The sequence below is a fragment of the Bombus flavifrons genome, chromosome 7, assembly GCF_040668555.2.
Source record: "Bombus flavifrons isolate JBK064 chromosome 7, iyBomFlav1_principal, whole genome shotgun sequence".
NCBI classification, from domain to species: Eukaryota; Metazoa; Arthropoda; class Insecta; order Hymenoptera; family Apidae; genus Bombus; species Bombus flavifrons.
The window spans coordinates 1929721-1949275 of record NC_138448.1 but is presented as its reverse complement, the minus strand read 5'-3'; the positions used below and the strand labels follow the sequence as shown (position 1 = coordinate 1949275).

The 19555-nt window shown below is 32.5% G+C and overlaps 6 protein-coding genes across 13 annotated transcripts; 3 read left to right on the top strand and 3 right to left on the bottom strand.

The window, feature by feature from the left end:
• Positions 1–44: 44 nt before the first annotated feature.
• EloC (transcription elongation factor elongin C) lies at positions 45–1646 on the top strand. 2 transcript variants are annotated; one of them, XM_069116275.1, is made up of 5 exons: positions 45–183; positions 615–675; positions 872–940; positions 1113–1306; positions 1374–1646. In XM_069116275.1, the coding sequence occupies exons 2-5, from the start codon at positions 643–645 to the stop codon at positions 1513–1515; spliced, it is 438 nt and encodes a 145-aa protein (XP_068972376.1). In that variant the 5' UTR covers positions 45–183; positions 615–642; the 3' UTR covers positions 1516–1646. The 2 variants fall into 2 exon arrangements, with proteins under 2 accessions (XP_068972376.1, XP_068972377.1); XM_069116276.1 differs by lacking the exon at positions 872–940.
• On the bottom strand, positions 1634–3104 carry Blos2 (biogenesis of lysosome-related organelles complex 1 subunit 2). Its single transcript, XM_069116273.1, has one exon. The coding sequence runs from the start codon at positions 2953–2955 to the stop codon at positions 2461–2463; it is 495 nt and encodes a 164-aa protein (XP_068972374.1). The 5' UTR covers positions 2956–3104; the 3' UTR covers positions 1634–2460.
• Positions 3105–3149: 45 nt separating this feature from the next.
• Positions 3150–7127, bottom strand: Gale (UDP-galactose 4'-epimerase). Of its 7 annotated transcripts, none has more exons than XM_069116260.1 (8): positions 5808–6258; positions 5670–5720; positions 5119–5304; positions 4647–4765; positions 4287–4577; positions 4033–4213; positions 3651–3935; positions 3150–3494 (listed from the first exon to the last, which is right to left on the bottom strand). In XM_069116260.1, the coding sequence occupies exons 3-8, from the start codon at positions 5246–5248 to the stop codon at positions 3442–3444; spliced, it is 1059 nt and encodes a 352-aa protein (XP_068972361.1). In that variant the 5' UTR covers positions 5249–5304; positions 5670–5720; positions 5808–6258; the 3' UTR covers positions 3150–3441. The 7 variants fall into 7 exon arrangements, with proteins under 7 accessions (XP_068972361.1, XP_068972362.1, XP_068972357.1 ...); XM_069116261.1 differs by having other exon boundaries at positions 5119–5265; XM_069116256.1 differs by lacking the exons at positions 5670–5720; positions 5808–6258 and adding an exon at positions 6968–7127 and having other exon boundaries at positions 5119–5287.
• Positions 7128–7273: 146 nt separating this feature from the next.
• On the top strand, positions 7274–10538 carry Ccdc85 (coiled-coil domain-containing protein 85). The gene is made up of 5 exons (XM_069116253.1): positions 7274–8191; positions 8259–8959; positions 9448–9820; positions 9912–10177; positions 10258–10538. Exons 2-5 carry the CDS (start codon positions 8399–8401, stop codon positions 10300–10302), a joined length of 1245 nt encoding a protein of 414 aa, XP_068972354.1. The 5' UTR covers positions 7274–8191; positions 8259–8398; the 3' UTR covers positions 10303–10538.
• On the bottom strand, positions 10500–19440 carry LOC138181448 (PR domain zinc finger protein 10). The gene is made up of 14 exons (XM_069116249.1): positions 19199–19440; positions 18828–18953; positions 18418–18628; positions 17941–18343; positions 17524–17856; positions 17128–17454; positions 16846–17055; positions 16275–16778; positions 15926–16190; positions 15716–15857; positions 15454–15642; positions 15187–15378; positions 11050–15111; positions 10500–10835 (listed from the first exon to the last, which is right to left on the bottom strand). Exons 3-13 carry the CDS (start codon positions 18583–18585, stop codon positions 14836–14838), a joined length of 3009 nt encoding a protein of 1002 aa, XP_068972350.1. The 5' UTR covers positions 18586–18628; positions 18828–18953; positions 19199–19440; the 3' UTR covers positions 10500–10835; positions 11050–14835.
• On the top strand, positions 11234–13727 carry LOC138181451 (potassium channel subfamily K member 13-like). The gene is made up of 5 exons (XM_069116252.1): positions 11234–11363; positions 11522–11714; positions 12217–12291; positions 12362–12761; positions 12830–13727. Exons 1-5 carry the CDS (start codon positions 11235–11237, stop codon positions 13302–13304), a joined length of 1272 nt encoding a protein of 423 aa, XP_068972353.1. The 5' UTR covers position 11234; the 3' UTR covers positions 13305–13727.
• Positions 19441–19555: the final 115 nt, after the last annotated feature.

The window sequence follows — 19555 nt, the reverse complement described above, 5'->3', positions numbered from 1 at the left end:
CTTCGTCCAATCGTAGAATAAATAAAACTGAAGATTGAAGATGGAGAAGTAGTTTAGAATCTCTGGTTTCGATTTATCGAGAACTATATATCACCAGCGGCCATATTAATTGCCATTGCTGTTATTAAGAAACTTTGTTGTGATCAAAAAGTCTGAATTTGTACAATTTTCTTTTTCATCGAGGTATGTACGATTAATTGTTCTGAAGTGAAATGCGATGATAAATCTTTTCGTCCCGAAAATATAATTGTGAATGTAATGTATGGCCTGAATACTATAACAATGACTTATTTTTTATTTTATATTTGATTCCTTTTTGGTGCCAATTTTTTAATGTACTCTTGATAATATATTCTTTATGTTACTGGTTCATCATATTGAGCTTGAAATGAAATATTATGCTACAATAATCAATTCAATTTTATTCTTTGTATAAACTGATGCAGCAAAAACCTAAATAAATATATGTTTTATAGATTATAACGAATTACATTCCATTGTAAACGAAGATAGATATCAATTTAAAAGAAAATGTTCTGAAGTATATATTCTATTTTTTATATGAAAGTATCTAATTAATTATTTGATATTATCTAATAATTTACTGTTCTTAGGAAGATAAACATCTTATAAAATACAAACATGTCAAATGATGTGAACACCCAAGTTGATAAGGTATGTTTTATTCAAAATATTATGCATGCCAAATTTTTTCATGACAGTTGGGATATGTGAAGTGTATTTGAAAGAAACGTATGTGCTGTTACAATTGGGCTGCTATCATAACTGCTAGATTAATTCTTCTAATTGGAAAACAGGAAATTTGTGGTAAACAATTTGTTGATTAATGCTAATTTTTCTTTGGATCAAGCCCAATGAGGAAGAAAATATCGATAAAGCAGAGGAAGAAGAAGGCACTTCATCTATTGATCTGCATGCGGTACCTATTTCTGCAAATTAAAATTTTGCTGCTTAATGATCTTTTTGTGTTTTTTATATTCCTTGCCTTTTGTTACTAACAGTAGGGTAGTTGTACGGTAGTTAAAATACTAACTACGTCATATAAATATGAATATACAGCATAATGTGCAAGTAATGGGATAAACTTTTAGCAAGAAAGTGGACTTGTATATGGAGGCTGTGAAGGACCAAATGCAATGTATGTAAAACTTGTCAGCAGTGATGGACATGAATTTATTGTTAAACGTGAACATGCTTTAACTAGTGGAACAATAAAAGCTATGCTAAGTGGCCCTGGACAATTCGCAGAAAATGAAGCTAATGAAGTAAACTTTCGAGAAATTCCGTAAGTATTTTTTAATTCTACTTTTAATAAAACTTAATTATATTCTTAATTAAACTTTTGTTTACAGATCTCATGTATTGCAGAAAGTTTGCATGTATTTTACTTACAAAGTACGCTATACAAATAGTAGCACAGAAATACCAGAATTCCCTATTGCACCTGAAATTGCATTAGAATTATTGATGGCTGGAAATTTTCTAGATTGTTAAATGTCACAAATAATGTCAATAACAAGCAATTCAGCTCTGAGGCATAACAAAATTGTTGATTATAATTTCGATTTTAAAAAAAAATTCAATATTGTGACACATTTTTAGAAGAAACTCATACTTTATATTTCGCAGCATGGTTATTGTTTTAATAATAAATAATTTTAATTGATTAAATGATTTAATTTACATAAACATAAACAACATAAATTTTAAAAATTAACACATTCAATATTAAATATTTAAAGTAAAATAGGAATTTCGATTAGTAAATGATATAAATATGCTGCATGTATTACTTGATTACGCTTTCCATATATTTCAGTAATACAATCAATTATTATCTAAACAAAATTTGTATTGGAAAATGATGTGCTGTTGTAATATTAAATATACATCCATGCCTGTGTGATATACAATTATAAGAACAGATTTATATTATGTACAATTCGAGCAAATTTCAATCAGTAGATTGTATGCTAATGGAGATTCTTATTTTTGAAAGCATTATGTATTGATATATTGTAGTTATATCTTTTGTTACATATAAGAATATTTATTTTTTGCTTCTATTTATGTTACAAATTACTTTATATTTATTATTTTTTAGCAACTAATATAATTGGGTCTTATAGTTTCCATATAGAAAATAATACATAGATTCATAGGTAGAATACAATATAATTAGAAATATATTATGTGATATAATGTAAGAAAAAGAACACACAACACATTTTTACAAACCTTCATAAGGAAATGTATGTGTATGAGACTGTATTCTAGTATAGTTAATTACAAAAATAAAAATTAATGGTTGTTCTTTCTTATTTCTTACTTTTATCATAACAGAAAATATAATCTTAATTCTATTAATATATTTCTTATTTGGACAATAAATAACACAATATTCGAATTTAAATGTTTTTAGCTTAATCTATTACAGTTCTACTTGCTTTTTGTATCTTTTTCAATGTCCTTAAATTTTGCTTCTAATCGTTTCGAATATGCTGCCAATTTATATGCAGCTTGTTCTAGTTTAGTTACACTATCATCAATTTCATTGATGTTATCTAAAATTGGTTGCAATTTTTTATATTTCTCGTTTAAAGAATCCAAAGATTGAGCTACACTAGACGATATTGTTTTTAGTTCGGTATATTTCGCAATAGTTTCTTTGTTTAATCGTTCTAGTAAACGATAGTCAGCATGAGTGGAAGTAAGTTCCTCTTGTAAATATTCACCAGTTTTTTGAAACATCGTATTAGCTAAACGACTAAGATTTGGATCATGCGGATCCAATGCTTCGAAGCTACTTGTGCTTGTCGAAAGCGTAGTTCCTCGTTTTGGCGATCCGCACCTTGAGTTGTGATCTGCTGAATTTTCCATAAAAGATTGTTCAATTTGAACGTCTTCTTTTAACGAATCTTTGACGGATGTCATTGTCACAATAAATAATTATTTTTCTAACAAAGAATGGTATGTATATAACCTCCCTTACGTCAAAAAGACGTATAATTCCCCGACGTAAGTCAGTTATGGAGAATTAGCTATTGCATTGCGCTACCTATCATCTTCTAATCAAAACATTAGTGTCGGTAATATAGTAATTGTACTTGTCGATTACCAGTAAATCATTTATTTTGATAATGTATGTATTTCAGGAATATTTTAACATTTCAATACATATTATTTTATTAATAGGCAGTCATTTTACAATTATAGGAATATATGTATATTCTATGGCACAATAATTTATGTTTATGTTTATATAAATAATTTTTATACCACATTTACTTTTGACTTTGGTTTAGACTTTGGTAATCAGGCACCACCATGGCTTATGTTTAAAGTAATTGGATATGTAAATGAAATGTTCTACTTAAAATATTTAATATTTTTTCATAACAGATATTCCAACAATTATTATTAGCATTTATAACCATTTGGATTATTTTGTTGCCACTTCCACGTATCTAAACCTATAATAATAATAATAATAACAACAACAACAACAACAACAACAACAACAACAACAATAATAATAATAATAATACATTAAAGTAATTAATTATAAAATATTTATTAATTACTGCATAAGCAGTTGTTTTTAATGCATTAGTGAAACAATAACTTACACATATCATCTATGTTTTTAGTAGCCTGCCAATTTAGTTCTTTGTTTGCTAAACTAGCATCTGCATAACTAGCAGATATATCTCCAGTTCTGCGTTCAACTATCTTATATGGTATTTTTTGTCCCGATGCTTTTTCAAATGCTCGTATGACTTCTAATACAGAATACCCTTTTCCAGTACCTAAATTAAACACTTTAAATCCAGTAGAGTTACGAATTTTTTGGTAAATCATTGCTTTTACATGACCTACAGCTAAATCTGTAATGTGAATATAATCTCGTACACCTACAAATTAATTATTAATTACCATAAATGATTTTAACATGTATAAAATAGTTACCTATGCCAAATTAACATAAATATTTTGTACTTTACTACTTACCTGTTCCATCATGAGTATCATAGTCATTGCCATAAACATATAAAAATTCCCTTTTGCCTACAGATACTTGAGCAATGTATGGCATTAAATTATTTGGCACTCCATTAGGATCTTCTCCAATTTGTCCAGAAGAATGAGCTCCAACTGGATTAAAATATCTTAAAGATATAACAGACCATTCCTGAAAACTTTTAATAATAAATATATAATTGTATTTTAATTGAAAAAACCAAAGATGTAGACAAATTTGACACCTTATCTGAAGTACACAAATCTTTCAAAACTTCTTCAACCATATATTTTGTTTTTCCATAAGGATTGGTACAATCACCAGTTTTCATATTCTCAACTAATGGTAACTTTTCGGGGACACCATAAACTGTAGCACTACTTGAATAAATAAAACGCTTTACATTGAAGTCTCTCATAACTTTTAATAAGTTTAGTGTCCCACAAACATTTATCTTATAATATTCTAATGGCTTTTCGCAAGATTCACCCACTGCTTTTAATGCAGCAAAATGTATGACAGAATGAAACTCATGCTAAAATAAAATTATTTTAATTATTCACTTTCATGATCCATTTATATTTGATAATACTGATAATCATACCTTCTTAAATACATCCTTTAATTCATTCCAATTGGTTACATCACATTGAATAAATGTAACTGTTTTATTTGTTAATTTTTCGACTCTTAGTAGACATTCTGGTTTTATATTATCATTACCTATGTACAAAAATCGCAAATATGTATTATATACCATTATATTAAATCATCTTTATTAAAATTTAGTTAAAAGAAAACAGAAATGTATACTACTAATATTAATTATATAGTTATAAATATACAAAAAATATTACACATCCTATACTTGTTATCATCATTACATCTTATACTATGTTATATGTACATTATCATTAACTCCCTCAAATACTATTAATAAATTATATTACTCAATTAATAATTTGACAAATCATTATTTCCATATTAACTAATACTATAAAACATTACTTATTGTTTCATAGCAATAGTTTATAAGAAATAATCATTATTCTTTAACTTGATTCATTATTTCTCACCTTTATAAGCATTACTAAAGTTGTCTATAACCACCACCTCAAAATTTGCTTGCAATAGTTCCAATACTGTGTGAGAACCAATGTACCCAGCACCCCCTGTTACCAATACATTCCAGGATTTGTTTGCCATAGTGTCACTCTGCTTTTCTGTTATTTTTAATGCATTATTCTACAATTATAGTGCTCCTAATATATTAGAATAAATCTATCATTCACACATATAAAACCAAATATATGTTAATGGGATTAGATATAAAACAACAATATTGATTCACTAACTAGTCATTTTTAAACAGTTTATCATTAATTCATCTTCAATTTATTCATAATCAAGATGTGACATTAGGTACGAAAATCTATATCTATTCCATATCATATATTTAAATCTGTTTCCAACTTACATAGTTTATCTGAAATATTTATCCAAAAATACTGTATATACAAATATATACAATTCATATAAGCAAAAAGAAACTTTAGCGTGATATTTTATATGCGCAAAAATTACATATTTCTATGTAATTTATACCATAAAAAAAATAGCGTCATACCTTACTTCGTGACACGTAAGCAATTAACCTCACTTCCCAATCTCAGAGTGTCTAAGTTTAAAGTAATATAAGCACGGTAAGGAAATGTTTTGTTTGCTAAAGCTGGCTAAAGTTATATAATAGTAGATCATTATGAACCTTTGTTAGTGTTTATAAGGTATTAAATATTAGTTCATATTTAACATTTCTAACATCGACCAGGAACCAGCAGAATTAATTCTGAGATGCGTCAATTTCTTTGATAAATAGTTATTTAATATATACTACAATTTTAATATTCAGTTCTGTCATACGTATAAAGTGTTGACATTGTACGGTATCTACAATGCCTTTATCACTGATTCAGTAATCAGAGTTATAACGTGTATTATAAGTATTTTGTTTAGGAACAGCAAAAGTCAGCAAAGATCTTAAAATGAATTCAACGAAAAGAATAAATAATACATAAGTATAATCTATTTTAGGAAAATTTCACTGTAAAATATGTAAAACCTATTACTGAGTTGCGAGTATCGCATAATTCTTAGTTCAATAATCCAAAGATCACTATTTAGAAGAAGATAATTACGCGAAAAATAATTCCCTCAATCAGATTCTATAATCATCCCACATACTGCCCCTTACCACCCAATCATCTTCTCTCCCAAAAATATGTTAATCGTCACATTCTTTATTTTATAAACAAAATGCACATAATTGTAAATGTATAGACACAATTAAATTTTAAATAAAGAAATTAATTAATAGTTTCACCAGGTTTTTCCATGTTCGTTCAAAATCTAAGCTGAAAAGTCTGATTCCTGAGATGGATTACTTTCAATTGTTTTCCTGAAACTAATCGAAAATAATCGAAAAATGAATTTTTTTCGATTCAATTAATTTATGCAAACACATCAAAAACTACTCGTTAGCACACATGACATACATAAGAAAACATACTACCGACCATCCGTAGACGCTCACGGACATGCACACGCACGATGTACATGCCTTAGTTTACGAAAAAGCATCCCCCATAACAGCGAGGACTTTACGAATTTGTGAGCACACGAAGTGGAATTTATTGTTAATATATTGTTAAAATATATATTCGATAATATATATCTTGCTGACAGTGTAATTTATGTTCTATGACGAATACAAATAGACTGTAGCTAGCATCAGAATGACTTCTTGTTTATTATGTCTTTAATTATAATTTGTTTAATATTGGCATATATGTATATGTATACAGGCAATTGTATACGTTAAATTATCATAGAATTTGAGTAAGTAATCGAAAATTATCCTTTACTTACATTCCTCTTATAATGGAAGAATCTCATTTTAAAATGAAGGGATGAATCAAGGCTTTGAGAAATCTCTGCACCGAACAGATCCTCATACACTTTAAGATGTTGTTCCTTTCTAAGTACTTCCCACGAGTAAAACGTGCTGTTAACTCCCCCCTTCAAGAAAGAAGTTGGTCCAATCAGCGGTTGCCTCCACGTTCCCGCGCCTAAACCTTAAAGCCTCGGCGTCGTCCGCAATCATTTCTTAAATCGCAGGTCTGCGATCGTAGCCATATTGTTGGTACGCGATTTTCGCTGAAGATTATTAACATTGATCTCTGATATCGGTAAACAAGATAAAGTGCCGCTATTTAATGAGATTGTGTGGTTTAACGCAAATACACTTCCGCAAACTGGCATTTATGAAAAATAATTGAATAGAGATATGAGTAGCGTAACGTTGGGTGATTGAATTATTATATTCTTTTCCGGATATTAGAAACCATCGAGTATATGTAAAAGAAGGAAAGAAAGAGAGAGAGATAGTTGCAACAACACGTAGTAACCTAAATCAATTAACAGTCCAGAGAGATGTGTAAGAAAGTTTATTTCTATCGTTGTACAGTGCCACAGTTCTGTGGCCACGGACGACAAGGTTTCACTGGAATGCCCCACTCGATGTTACGGCACTGCGCCTTGTGAAATGCGGCGGCCCCGCAGCGAGAAAAACGGGGGCCCGGCTGAGCGCATTAGCTCTCGGGAGTGCAATATCGCTAGTATGCTCAGGATTTCGTAACGAAAATAAGTGTCCATGCGGCCAATATTTATCCTAGTCTTTCGCAAAACTATGCTTTCGTGCTTTAATCCGATTGTTAACAGCTGGAACGTGAGTATACCACGCGATCGTTCGGAGTTACAGCGTAAACCGAGGACGTCGACTCTTTAATACCGAGACGAAGCCAAGGTTGTTCGCGAACACGAATACGGGATTCGTTCGATGTGTTCAGATAATTTAACTCTAAAAATCTTGTCAGGATTGTTCGAATTCTCGTAATTACAATTTCATTAAAAGTGGTAGAGTATGTTGCACTGAACGATATACAAGACATCGTGGAGGACAAGGCGTGTAAAATATTGGATAAAAGGGAAGTTTAGAGAAATTTATATAAATTTATAAGGTGACAGTGATACGAAGAGAAATCTTAGCAAGAGAAAGAAAAGGAAAAGGGGAGAAGTTTGATAGACGGTAAGGTAAGACTCGCGGAGGTAAGACACATATCGCGTGGGCCACCTCTTAAGTAGTATATCCGATCTGAAGAGAGAGCAGGAGAGCAAGAGAAAGAGAGACCGTACAGCGACCCAGATTTTAGCGGGTCGAACGAGGCAGGTCGACACGAAGAAGTCACGGTGGACTTTCTGAAATGGGACACAGCGCAGCCTGGAGCTAAATTAGCCGCGATGTCCAATAAGAGTAAGTCCCAGCCGCAGCAGCAGCAGCATCCTTCGCACGTGATCAAGTCGACAGTGGAGCAAGTGCCACCGCGATATCAGCCACCACCGCAGCCAACCAGCGGTATCCTCAAGAATCATCCTCATTTTGGTACAGGCCCTTCTGTGCCAACCTCGGTGTCTACCACTGGTCAAGGTCCCGTCGCGACCTTGAATCATCATCAACCCGTCCAATCACGACCTGTGCCGCAACAGAAGGATGTGCAGAGTAAATATTCACCGAGGATAGAGCATCGACATCATCCTCAAGGCGGAAACACTTTGACTGCATCCGTCCCTAAAACACAGCCTCATACCTACCTTCAGGCCAAGGTCGGCCAAGGTCAGTACCTGCCACCTAACGGTCAATATCCCACGGTAAACACTGCACAGACACCGCCGCTTAGACAAAGGATCACCGACGACGAATTTCTAAGACTCGGTCCTGTGGAGATGCTCAAATTTGTTCGGAAGACTGAGAGCGATATCGCAAGGCTCGCCGCCGAGCAGAATCGACAGATACAAAGCTTGGTGAGTTTCACTAGTTTCTCACCTGTTTTTTAATCAAATAGATTTAATCTTACGTAGTATAATAAGCGAAAGTTTGTACGTCATACAGAGGAAGAATAAACGAGAGGAAGAGTAAAAGTAATAATTGTAACCTTCTTTTCTACTAACATCACGATATCTTTGTTTTATTATTTCGTTTCGCGAAGAAGATACGATCACCGATTTTAAGCACATCACACGGAAGTTCTTGAGGTTCTTTTAGGTCACACACGGGTCGGGTCCACCATCGTAATTTGAACCAGTCACGCACATATGAGTCCAGCCGCAAACAATCTCTACTATGATCGAATTCTTCTTCGTTAAAAAATTATCACTCAAGAATAAATGCATATTTTAGAAACTTCGAATTGTTCATAAAATTTATTTTTACCCTATACCTAATTCGGTAGGATTTCAATTTATGACAAAAATGCGTGCGAATATCGGTGACTCACGCATTCCTATTTCAGCTTAGCGAGCTTCGGGCACTGAAAGAAGCAAACCAAAGATTAAGCGATGATAATCAAGAGCTGAGAGATCTTTGTTGCTTTCTGGACGATGATCGACAGAAGGGTCGAAAGTTAGCGAGGGAATGGCAAAGATTCGGAAGATATACGGCGAGTGTTATGCGTCAGGAAGTATCCGCTTATCAGAATAAATTGCGTCAATTGGACAACAAACAGCAAGAGTTAATCAAAGATAATTTAGAGCTAAAGGAACTTTGCCTTTATTTGGATGAAGAGAGAGGAGGTGGTCAAAGAGATGATGGAGATGGTTCAAGTTCAAGTACGAATGCCGAAGAAACCGCGCCCCCGAGACCAAGGCATGCATCTACGTTTAATGGTACAGTTATCACGTTTGTTACGTTGATTCTTAACAGAAGATATACTTTCATGCGAATAATTTTGATCATTTTTTCAAATTTGTATTGCAGACCAAACTATGCAGTACGTAAGGAGTTTAGAACAACGGGTAAAGCAGCTTGAAGAAGATAAGAGTCTTTTACAAGCAAGAGCGCAGGGTTGGGAAGTACCACCTGGTGAAACCTGGGAAAGACAAAACAGCCCAGGCGAAAATCCTCACATAGGAGGTCGACCAGAAGCAGTGGTACGAGCTCTTCAGGTTCTCGAAGTTAGAGAACAACTAGAACGAGAAGGCGGTCACGACGGAGAAAAGGCCTTGGTTAGAGAAATGTGCAATGTAAGTTGGTATTTGGACATAAGGTTCCATTTCGGGAGAAACTAAAAATTAACTGTGTTATTAATGTGTGTTCTACGTAGGTTGTTTGGCGGAAATTGGAAGAAGGTCCACAAACGAGGCATTGATAATCGTATTGTAAGCGCGATTAATTAAACTATAGTGTAGCCGTTGCGAAATCTGTTAATTCAGATATCGTATTTAATAGTATTATAGTGTTTAATGCGAATGTTATGAATTTTACGCATGTACCTACAACTATTTCGATGTAAGAATCAATGTGCCTAGTTTACAGTATTTATATGAACATTGTAGAGTCGTTAGGTTGCCTACATAAATTAACAAACTTTATTTTTATTATAAATTTACGATGATTTATTTTTGCCTATCCCAAAAATCCCATCCTTTAAAAACTAGTAAACGGCTGGTTTGTAACACATAGTGTTATTAAAAAAATGGATAACACGACATAAATGTTGCGTATTTAAGGACGCAGTTCAAAGAATTACGGAGACCACGAAATAATCATGTACAAAGTTTACGCTACATCCTTATGCGCAAGAAACCCATTTGTAGAGAGACTTGGTTTCTATCTTTAGTCAAAGAACCTTCCTTTCATAGGATTTTTTCACTAGCGATATATGCTACTGCCTTATATTTTCTGCAACATAGTTTTATAAATCATGTAGCCCTGCAATTTTACAATGCAAAATTACGTAACATACAATATTGTACATCTTTCAAATAATACGACCAAACTTTTGCAACATGTCATCCGAATAAAATTTTGATATGCCAAATGCTAACACTATGTTAAAGCAAATACAGGTAATTAAAAAAATAAATACAAAGAAGTAATTGAATTAAAAATATACCTTGAAGAATCATAAAATTCTGAGTCGCGATAGATTTTAAATGATGTATCTTGATAATGTTCGTTGACAATGCATCTGCGGATTTTCGTGGATGTTCGTCGCTGAGTTTGCGCCAACCCAGATGAAAGGCAAAAGTGGGGATTGCAACCAGTCTCTTGTATCTGGAGAGATGAGAATTGTCGGTGATGTGTCTCCCCGGTGGCCTCGGAGAGGACAACGCAAGATTCATCCTTCATTTCGCCGCTCTGACAGTGTACATGTTAGTTGGCGCTGCAATCTTTCAACAACTAGAAGCTGATCTTGAAGTGCAACAGGTATGAAACCATTTTTTATCTTTTGGTTGTTCTTTTGTATCTACATTTTAAATTGCCTTTTTAGTCTAGGTTGCTATGTTTTATTACTATTTTTCAATTTAAATATATATCGAAGTAAAAGTTAATACTTGTATGTTAAACTTCTGCTCACTATATAGACTGCAGAATTTTGGCGCGTTTATCATAGTTTTCGAAAGTATCATTTGCAAGGTAGTCCAATTGCTCTCCAAAGACTAGATGAGTTATTATACGCATATGGAAACGCTTCATTCTCCGGTGTCATCAACAAGAGCCGACGATGGGATTTTCTTGGCAGCTTTCACTTCGTGGGTACCATAGTTTCTACAATTGGTAAGAAATATATCATGACCTATTTGGAACTCTAAACATTTCATCTTATAGTGTAACTGAACCGTAATAATAGGTCAGTGGAACGCCAGACAAATATGCTGGTCTTTATCTCAGTTATACTTTTCTTTCATTTGTATTCTTTTTCGAAAGACTGTAGACACGAGTATATCAGTAATTACGAAATAATTTACCATATTCGCTCTATATATTTTGTTTGCACGTTTGATCATTTTCTGATTATTCACTTAAAAGTCAATTTATTGACGACTGTATTATCGCGTCATAACTTGGTCATAAAAGCATTGAATAAAGGGGTAAGGGTCGTCGTCCGCAGCACACATAAGTATGTGCCGGTGAATTCCAGAATGTTAATATCTTGCGACCTAGTCTTGCAGTTATCCTCTTCAGTACTGTGTAATCGGTACTTTGTATTACGTTTGTATATGTTCATTTCAGTTTCGAAATAAATTATGGATGTTATTATTATTAATTTGTTTTTCAGGATATGGAAATACCACACCGCAAACGAGAGCGGGTAAGGTAGTTGCTGTTCTGTATGGCTTTCTTGGTTGTTCCGGTAATACAATAGTTTAACCATTAAAGATAAACGTTTAATAATTTTTCTCATTATCTTTTTTATAACACAGGTGGAATTTTATTCTTCAACTTGTTTCTTGAAAGGATCATCACTTTCCTTGCTTGGATTTTGAGAGTGGTACATATCCATCGTTTAAAAAGGCATATTCGGAAAAATTCATCAATATCTCGACGTTCGTTCGGATCGTCCAAGAATGAAAAATCTTTACCAGACATACTTGAAGATGACGATCATTTAGATGTCGATGAATGGAAACCAAGCGTATATTGGGTTATGCTATTTTTATTATTAGTGTGTTGTATGATAGCTTGCTGCGCTGCGGCGGTTTACGTTCAATTCGAACATTGGGAATACTTCGACGCTCTCTACTTTTGTTTCGTTAGTTTCGCAACTATTGGTTTCGGAGACTTCGTTAGTACACAAAACTCGTATTATCCTTACATTCATTGGTACGTCCCACGAAATCTTGTTCAATAATATCCACTGCAGTATTGATACATAATTTCTTCGTACACAGGTATCGTTTCATTAACTTTATATTTTTGCTGATTGGTTGCTGTTGCACATACTCCCTATTGAACGTGACATCGATTATAATAAAACAAGGATTAAATTGCATCATACAAAAAATACAATGCAGAAATCAGGAAATGGCCGCATCACATTTACCAAAGAGGAAATATTCCTTGTCTACGATTTATTTTTCAAAAAGAAGAGGAACGAGGATAGCAGCAAGAGATTCGTTTAAATCAGATTACTTGGAAACTCCAAGAAGAATGTCTGGAGAACTGATTTCTATGCAAGATTTTTTCTCAGCGAACAAGGTTTCTTTGGCGGTAATGCAAAAAGAATTGTATGAAATGGCTCAATCACAAAAAGGGGCTAGTGTGGGTACGATCGCATCTAATGCCGTTGTTCTTAAGTCCGATGCAGTTGGCCCTCTGGCCATCGTTACTGAGAAGTTTAAAAACAAAATGTCAAGAAAGAAGTAAAACGATTTCAAACTATGAAAAGAAATAAATTTATTGGGTATTTTTTTTGCTAACTGTTAATATGAACTTACTTGATGTCTCACAGTATTAACTAGTAATACAATAGTTTTAAATAAAGAGAAAAATATAGGATATTCTTGTAGCATGTCGAGTAAAGAATTATAGGATCCGATTTTGCGGTACAATAAATCGTACATAGATCAGTCATCGGGTAACTTTATTTAAGTCACGTTACAATACAGTTCTCCATGTACTCAACAACATTAACAAACATGCATTCTTTTGTCTTTGTTTTTCCATAATATTTATCATATTATGCACATATAATGCATGTAAAACAAATTTTTAATTCTCTTGCCAATTTATGATATATGAAATTACATTTAGAAAATTATGGTTTGGAATGCTAATAGTATTTCACTGTTATAATTTGATAAACTAGCGAAGTGCATATGAATAATTTGCAACGCTATCAATTTTACATGCATCATAAAATCACAAAGACAAAAGTTTTCTTGTCTAGGTAACTATTAATACCTTCAATTTCAATCAGATATTTCAATTCGATGAGTATGATGGATGCAAAAATTGTCACGCTAAACTTCCTTAGTGAAACTAGTAATTCTGAAAGGTTCGCGCGAAAAAGAAATCCGATTGATCGAAAATCTAGACTGGAAACACAGATATCTTTTTCTAAACGAGAATCGGTAGTAATTATGACAGAATGTTATAAATTACGAGAAAGAGTAAAAGTGATCGGGCGATTCTTTACAGACTACAACATTTTGTGTAATCTACAGACAATTGTTTTATCATCAAAGTCAGATGTAACATGTAGACACTACGATCAGGTCTATAAAAAAAAATCACATAGTATAGACGAGATTACACTGATCTAAGATTCATTGAATTTTCCAAATTTCAGCTGCGTTTAAATTTCACTTTAAACTTGAAGCTCAAATTCGATCACTCTAACATCCATAATTGAATCACATCGAATTGAAGCTTTTTCGAAATTTTAAAAGAAACTACTAGAGTTAATGTCAGTGATGTACCGACAATAAGAGGACTTGTTCTACCTGTTTGTGCTCTGTATTCATAATACCTTGAGCAAAGACCTCAATAACTAACATGTTTCCCATTGTGTTTAAGTCTTAAGTCTCCATGTTTGTGTTTCCCATTGTGTGTTAACATTTAAATCTTCTTCCATGTTTTCGCCCTGGAGCTCAAAGTATTCGTAAAATAGTGCGTACTCCGTTTCAACAAATTTATTCAAAATTACGACCGAATTACGGTCACATCATTGTCAACCATACAATCAACAAAATAGCGTTCAGTGTTTCGCACCAACGCTAACCAAGCTGTGCTCCAAATACTTTCCAGCGGAGAATTAATTAATCCTCCTGGGCATCAATGCCCTTATTTGGCAACAGCAGCAAAAAACACAGTGTTTCTTTACTGTGCACAAACTCATGAGATTCATATCTCATTAAATTGACAAAACCTCTCATTGAGGTTGCCACAGATCTTTTCAGCGTATGTCACGCATACGAACAAATTGTTGCCCAACTATCTCTAATCCATTGCCTATTAGATCAACATCATCAGATATTTTGATTATTCTTGGTTTAAAAAAATCTGAATTTGTTTCACACGTCTGAATATAATCGGACAATACAAAGTGATCTTCAATAAGTACTGGGGGCTGATTCTGATTCTGTGGCTGTCGATTACGTGAACGCGGTACTTGATCGGCCGGTTCCATTAAATTTGAGTGTTTCTTTCGTTGATGTTGTAAAAGTTTTGCCTTATAAAAATAAATAAATTTTTTAAAAAGATTTTTAATTTGTTATAAGTAAAACTACAGATTTTTACAACTTACTTTACTAGCATATTGTTTATGACACCATTGACAACTCTGTGGTGTAGTAGTAATGCTACCGACAGTTTGACTAAATGTTGGATTCGGTAAATCGGAGTAATCCGACTCCTTTTGTCGGTTGCTCGGCGGTAAAGCAGCTCCTGGATGATTTTTCATGATATGTGCTTTACGTTTACTGCTGCTTTTATAGACCTGTAAAGCAAAGAAATATAAAAATCATATGAAATAAATAGCTCAATTTATTTTGTCAGTGAATAAAGTGCACACCTTATCACAATATTGACAATAATAATCTCTCGTTTGACGTAAAATTGGTAAGTTTAACTCTGGTACAGATTCTGGCGCAACATCTGGATGTCTTTTTGCCAAATGATTTACAAGCATTCCTCTTCGTTTAAAACCCACCAAACATTGGTGACATTTATAAATGAAACGATTGTAATCATTAGGGTTTACCTGGTAACAATATATAAATTATACTAGTAAATATCGTTCTTATTAGATAATTCTTCGAGTAAGTAAAAGATACCTTTGGAACAAATTTTTTAGTTTGTGTAACTTGCGACATTTGTTCTTCAGTGGCTGTCTGTGAATTATGTAATTTAGTCATATGTTCTTTTAATTTGTCTTTCCTCTTAAATTGTTTACCACAATTTGCACAGTGAAATTCTCTACAAAAAAAAAGAAATTCCATGTTATAATACACATTACCTGATTTTGTGTACCTTGTAAGTAATACCTATGATCGGAATGTTTTAGCAGATGCATCTGTAATTTATCTACTGTAGCAAATCGTTTTGCACAAATTTGACATTTGTGTTTTCTTTCACAATGATGTGCTCTAATATGCTTACGAATAACCGAATATTTGATAAATATTCTTTGGCAGTAAGGACAGCTAAATGTGCCATCTTCATTTTTATGAGTTTCAATATGATCTTTTAACGTTATGCTTTGATTAAATAGTTGTCGGCACATTGGACACTCAAATACTTGTTTATTTTCTGAATAACAAAAAAAGATGGATATAAGCAACTCGAGAAACTCTTTTCCAAATAAAATTAAAATTATTTAATACAGTAATTCACCTCTATGTGTTTTCAAGTGACAAGAGAGTGCTGAATTATTCATGAATCTTTTGAAGCAAATATTACATGGCAGTGGTTTTTGGTCTTCAGCACCATGCACTAAACAGTGCTGCTGTAAACGTACTTTTGTCGCAAAACGTTTATAGCACATTGAACACTTATATGTAGACAAAGAAGTCAATCTTTTTGCTTTTTTCAAAGATAATCTCCCATGTTGTGAAATATGATTGATCAATTCTTTTTGTTTTTGAAATTGCAGTCCACATTGCGGACAAACTGTAGATTGAATTTTAGTTTTTATTTTATCAGAACCATGAACAAGAGAGTGTAAGTTAAGCAAAAGTGATTTTCGAAAAATTAGACTACAAACAGAACATTTCCATTCCTTAGAATTATTTTGTCTTGAATTTTCTTTCTCTTTCAAATTTCTTCCACGAAATACTTTCATACGCCGGGAATGATTATCATCTAGCCGTGACCAACTAGATATCTGATTTTTGTGCTCTGTAATCGAAAATTGCATAAATATAAATATAAACATAAACTGAAATATTTTATAAACCTTATATACCTTTATCATCCTTCGTTTCTTGTGTAGATTTGAGTGGTATTAAATTTCTACGTATTGCATAGTCAGTACTAGGACCAGCTTTTAATTCTTCTTTTGGTAAAATACTTCTTGTAGTCAAAAATACTATTCCATCACGTTGTTGACAAATTACCAAATTTTGATCTTTATAAGTTAATGCAGGTCTAACAAAGCGCATCCAATTTGAAGCATCTGCATTGATAGTAAAATATTTTAGATATTTTTATCTTATTAAATATTATTTCTTAAATTATTAATACCTACTTTCATTTGAAACATCTACTTTTAAAAATTCTTTATTTTCAGTTTCATAGAGCAATGGCAATTCATCTCTAAATGGTGTACCATCATAAGGATATAAGACACCTTCTATAGGTCCAAATTGAGTACGTTTTTGTATATAACGTTTTGCAAACACTCCATAATCTGATCCACCTGATACAATTTCAGAATTGGATAATTTGTTTATAGAAAGGTATGATCCTGGCAGTGTTGCTATAGCACGAGATGGTACTGGTTGATCTGCTATTGTACATACATTATGTGAAGTGCAATTATCACCGGTACACACATCATCACATTCATCGCAACCTATAAAAAGTATAAACTTAGTCTATCAGCACATTACTAATTACATGAAGAAACAATAAAATTACATACATAAATTTTTTTTATCATTTATACGACGTTTCGAACGTCTCACATTCTTTTTTTCACAATCTTTTTTTTCTTCAGTAGGTATTAAAATTTCATTAATTTCCCGTTCATTAGATGCAGCTGAAGAATCTGCATTATTTTCTTTATTTGAATTTTCTGCATTTGATGAAAGATGTGTAGAATCATCTATATCAAGGTTTTGTGTTTTAAACGAATTTATAACATTCATTTGGTCATCTTGCATAACAAGAAAATCTCTACTTAATGTAAAATCTGTACTTGGCATTCCTGTTAGCATTAATGGAGCTGTTGCTGATTCTAGCCCGGAATTCGTTTCTATAAATATGTTTTATGCATATAATACATCATAATGTTAAGAAAACCATATTTTTTTTAGGAACAATATTTTATAAAATTTACCTTGCATAAGAATCAACTCACTGCCAACACTAGACACTAGTTGTTCCTCATTTTCATTAGCAACATAGTCAGTAGAACTATCTGACTGCTGTACACTTTGTGTATCAATTGGATGCGTTAATTGAGAAACATAATTAACATTTGTTCTTTCATTTGATTCAGTTGAGGATATTAAAGGAGAAGAAGAATCTTGTAATACAACAACAGAATTATGAAACGGAGATGGTGGAAGTTGCACAGGAGTAGGTGAATATCTAGCAGCTGAACTCATATTGGGGTCAAGAGGACTAACACGATGTTCAAAATCTGAAAGTGGAGACGATGGTCTAGGAGAGAAGGAAACTTGTTCATATGTTGGAAATAAACGGGAATATTCCCGTGATGGATCTTCCACATATTCCACCTAATAACAAAATAATTTCAGATATCATACATGATAAATCATCTATGAAAGCATACTTTTGTAAATTTACTTACAGTTAAAAATAACAGTTTATTATTATTCATTTTTTTTTGTTGTTCGCACATTGGTGAAGAGAAAGAATGATCTGTAGACCAATTTACTAAATTGTTAGACACTTTATCGATATTATTTATCTCAAAGGAATTAGTAGGGGCCCCCTCAGGAGGGCCCCTTGGATCCATTTTATTTCTCCTTGTGTATCAAAAATGTTACATCTGTAACCTGCTAAAAATATGCTTTGAATCTACAAGAAGCTCTATTGTTAAAGGATTAAAAAAATTAAACACATTCGTTCTCTCTAATCGTATAATGATTACATTTGTAGGATTTTGGGATCACTGGAAAGGTATGATAATGTCTGCGATAGAGAAAAAGTAAGGATATAATGCTTGAGCTTTTGGATTTTGTAAAACAGAAGACTTACCATCTTTAATGTATAAGTTTTCGAAGTCGATGCACTTTTTGCCTTGTGAATTGTGATGCACCTGCTGCAGTTCGCTGGTTCGTCAACAATCGACATTATCATTTTCATAATGCTGATTGAGAACCACTGAAATGGCGGGAAATTTTCGAATTGACAGATAAAATTAACAATGCATAACTTTAAAAATAATATATTTAAAATAATGGTTTCAACAATTCCAAAATAATTTTATTTGATGTTTAGAGCTTAAATAGGAATTAACATCAAAACTTAAATTGCCCATTATATAATATGTCCATCTATTTTATTAGAACTATTTTATTAGAACTTTTTAAATAAATATAATTAATAAACACAAATAATTAACTTACTTGTATTCATTATGTTGTATTATACTGATATATTAAAGTACACTTTGTAAAAGTAATGCTAACATTGATTGATTCTCCACTGATCTATTAATAACATAGATTTAACTAAAAATGATTTTATACATTGAAAGAGTTCCAACAATATAGAAAATAACCATATAAGGATATTACATAAATCTTTTTTTAGCAATGTAAGGTGAAGTCGTTTCATCATCCAACAACGTTTATTTCTAGCCCTTATTTTATGAATGGGGATGTAGACTACACGCGCGTGTATAGGAGATACTTTCATAACTCCCTTAACAACGAAACAACAACGTAACAAAAGCCTAGAATGACTTTTTAGAACTGTTTGCC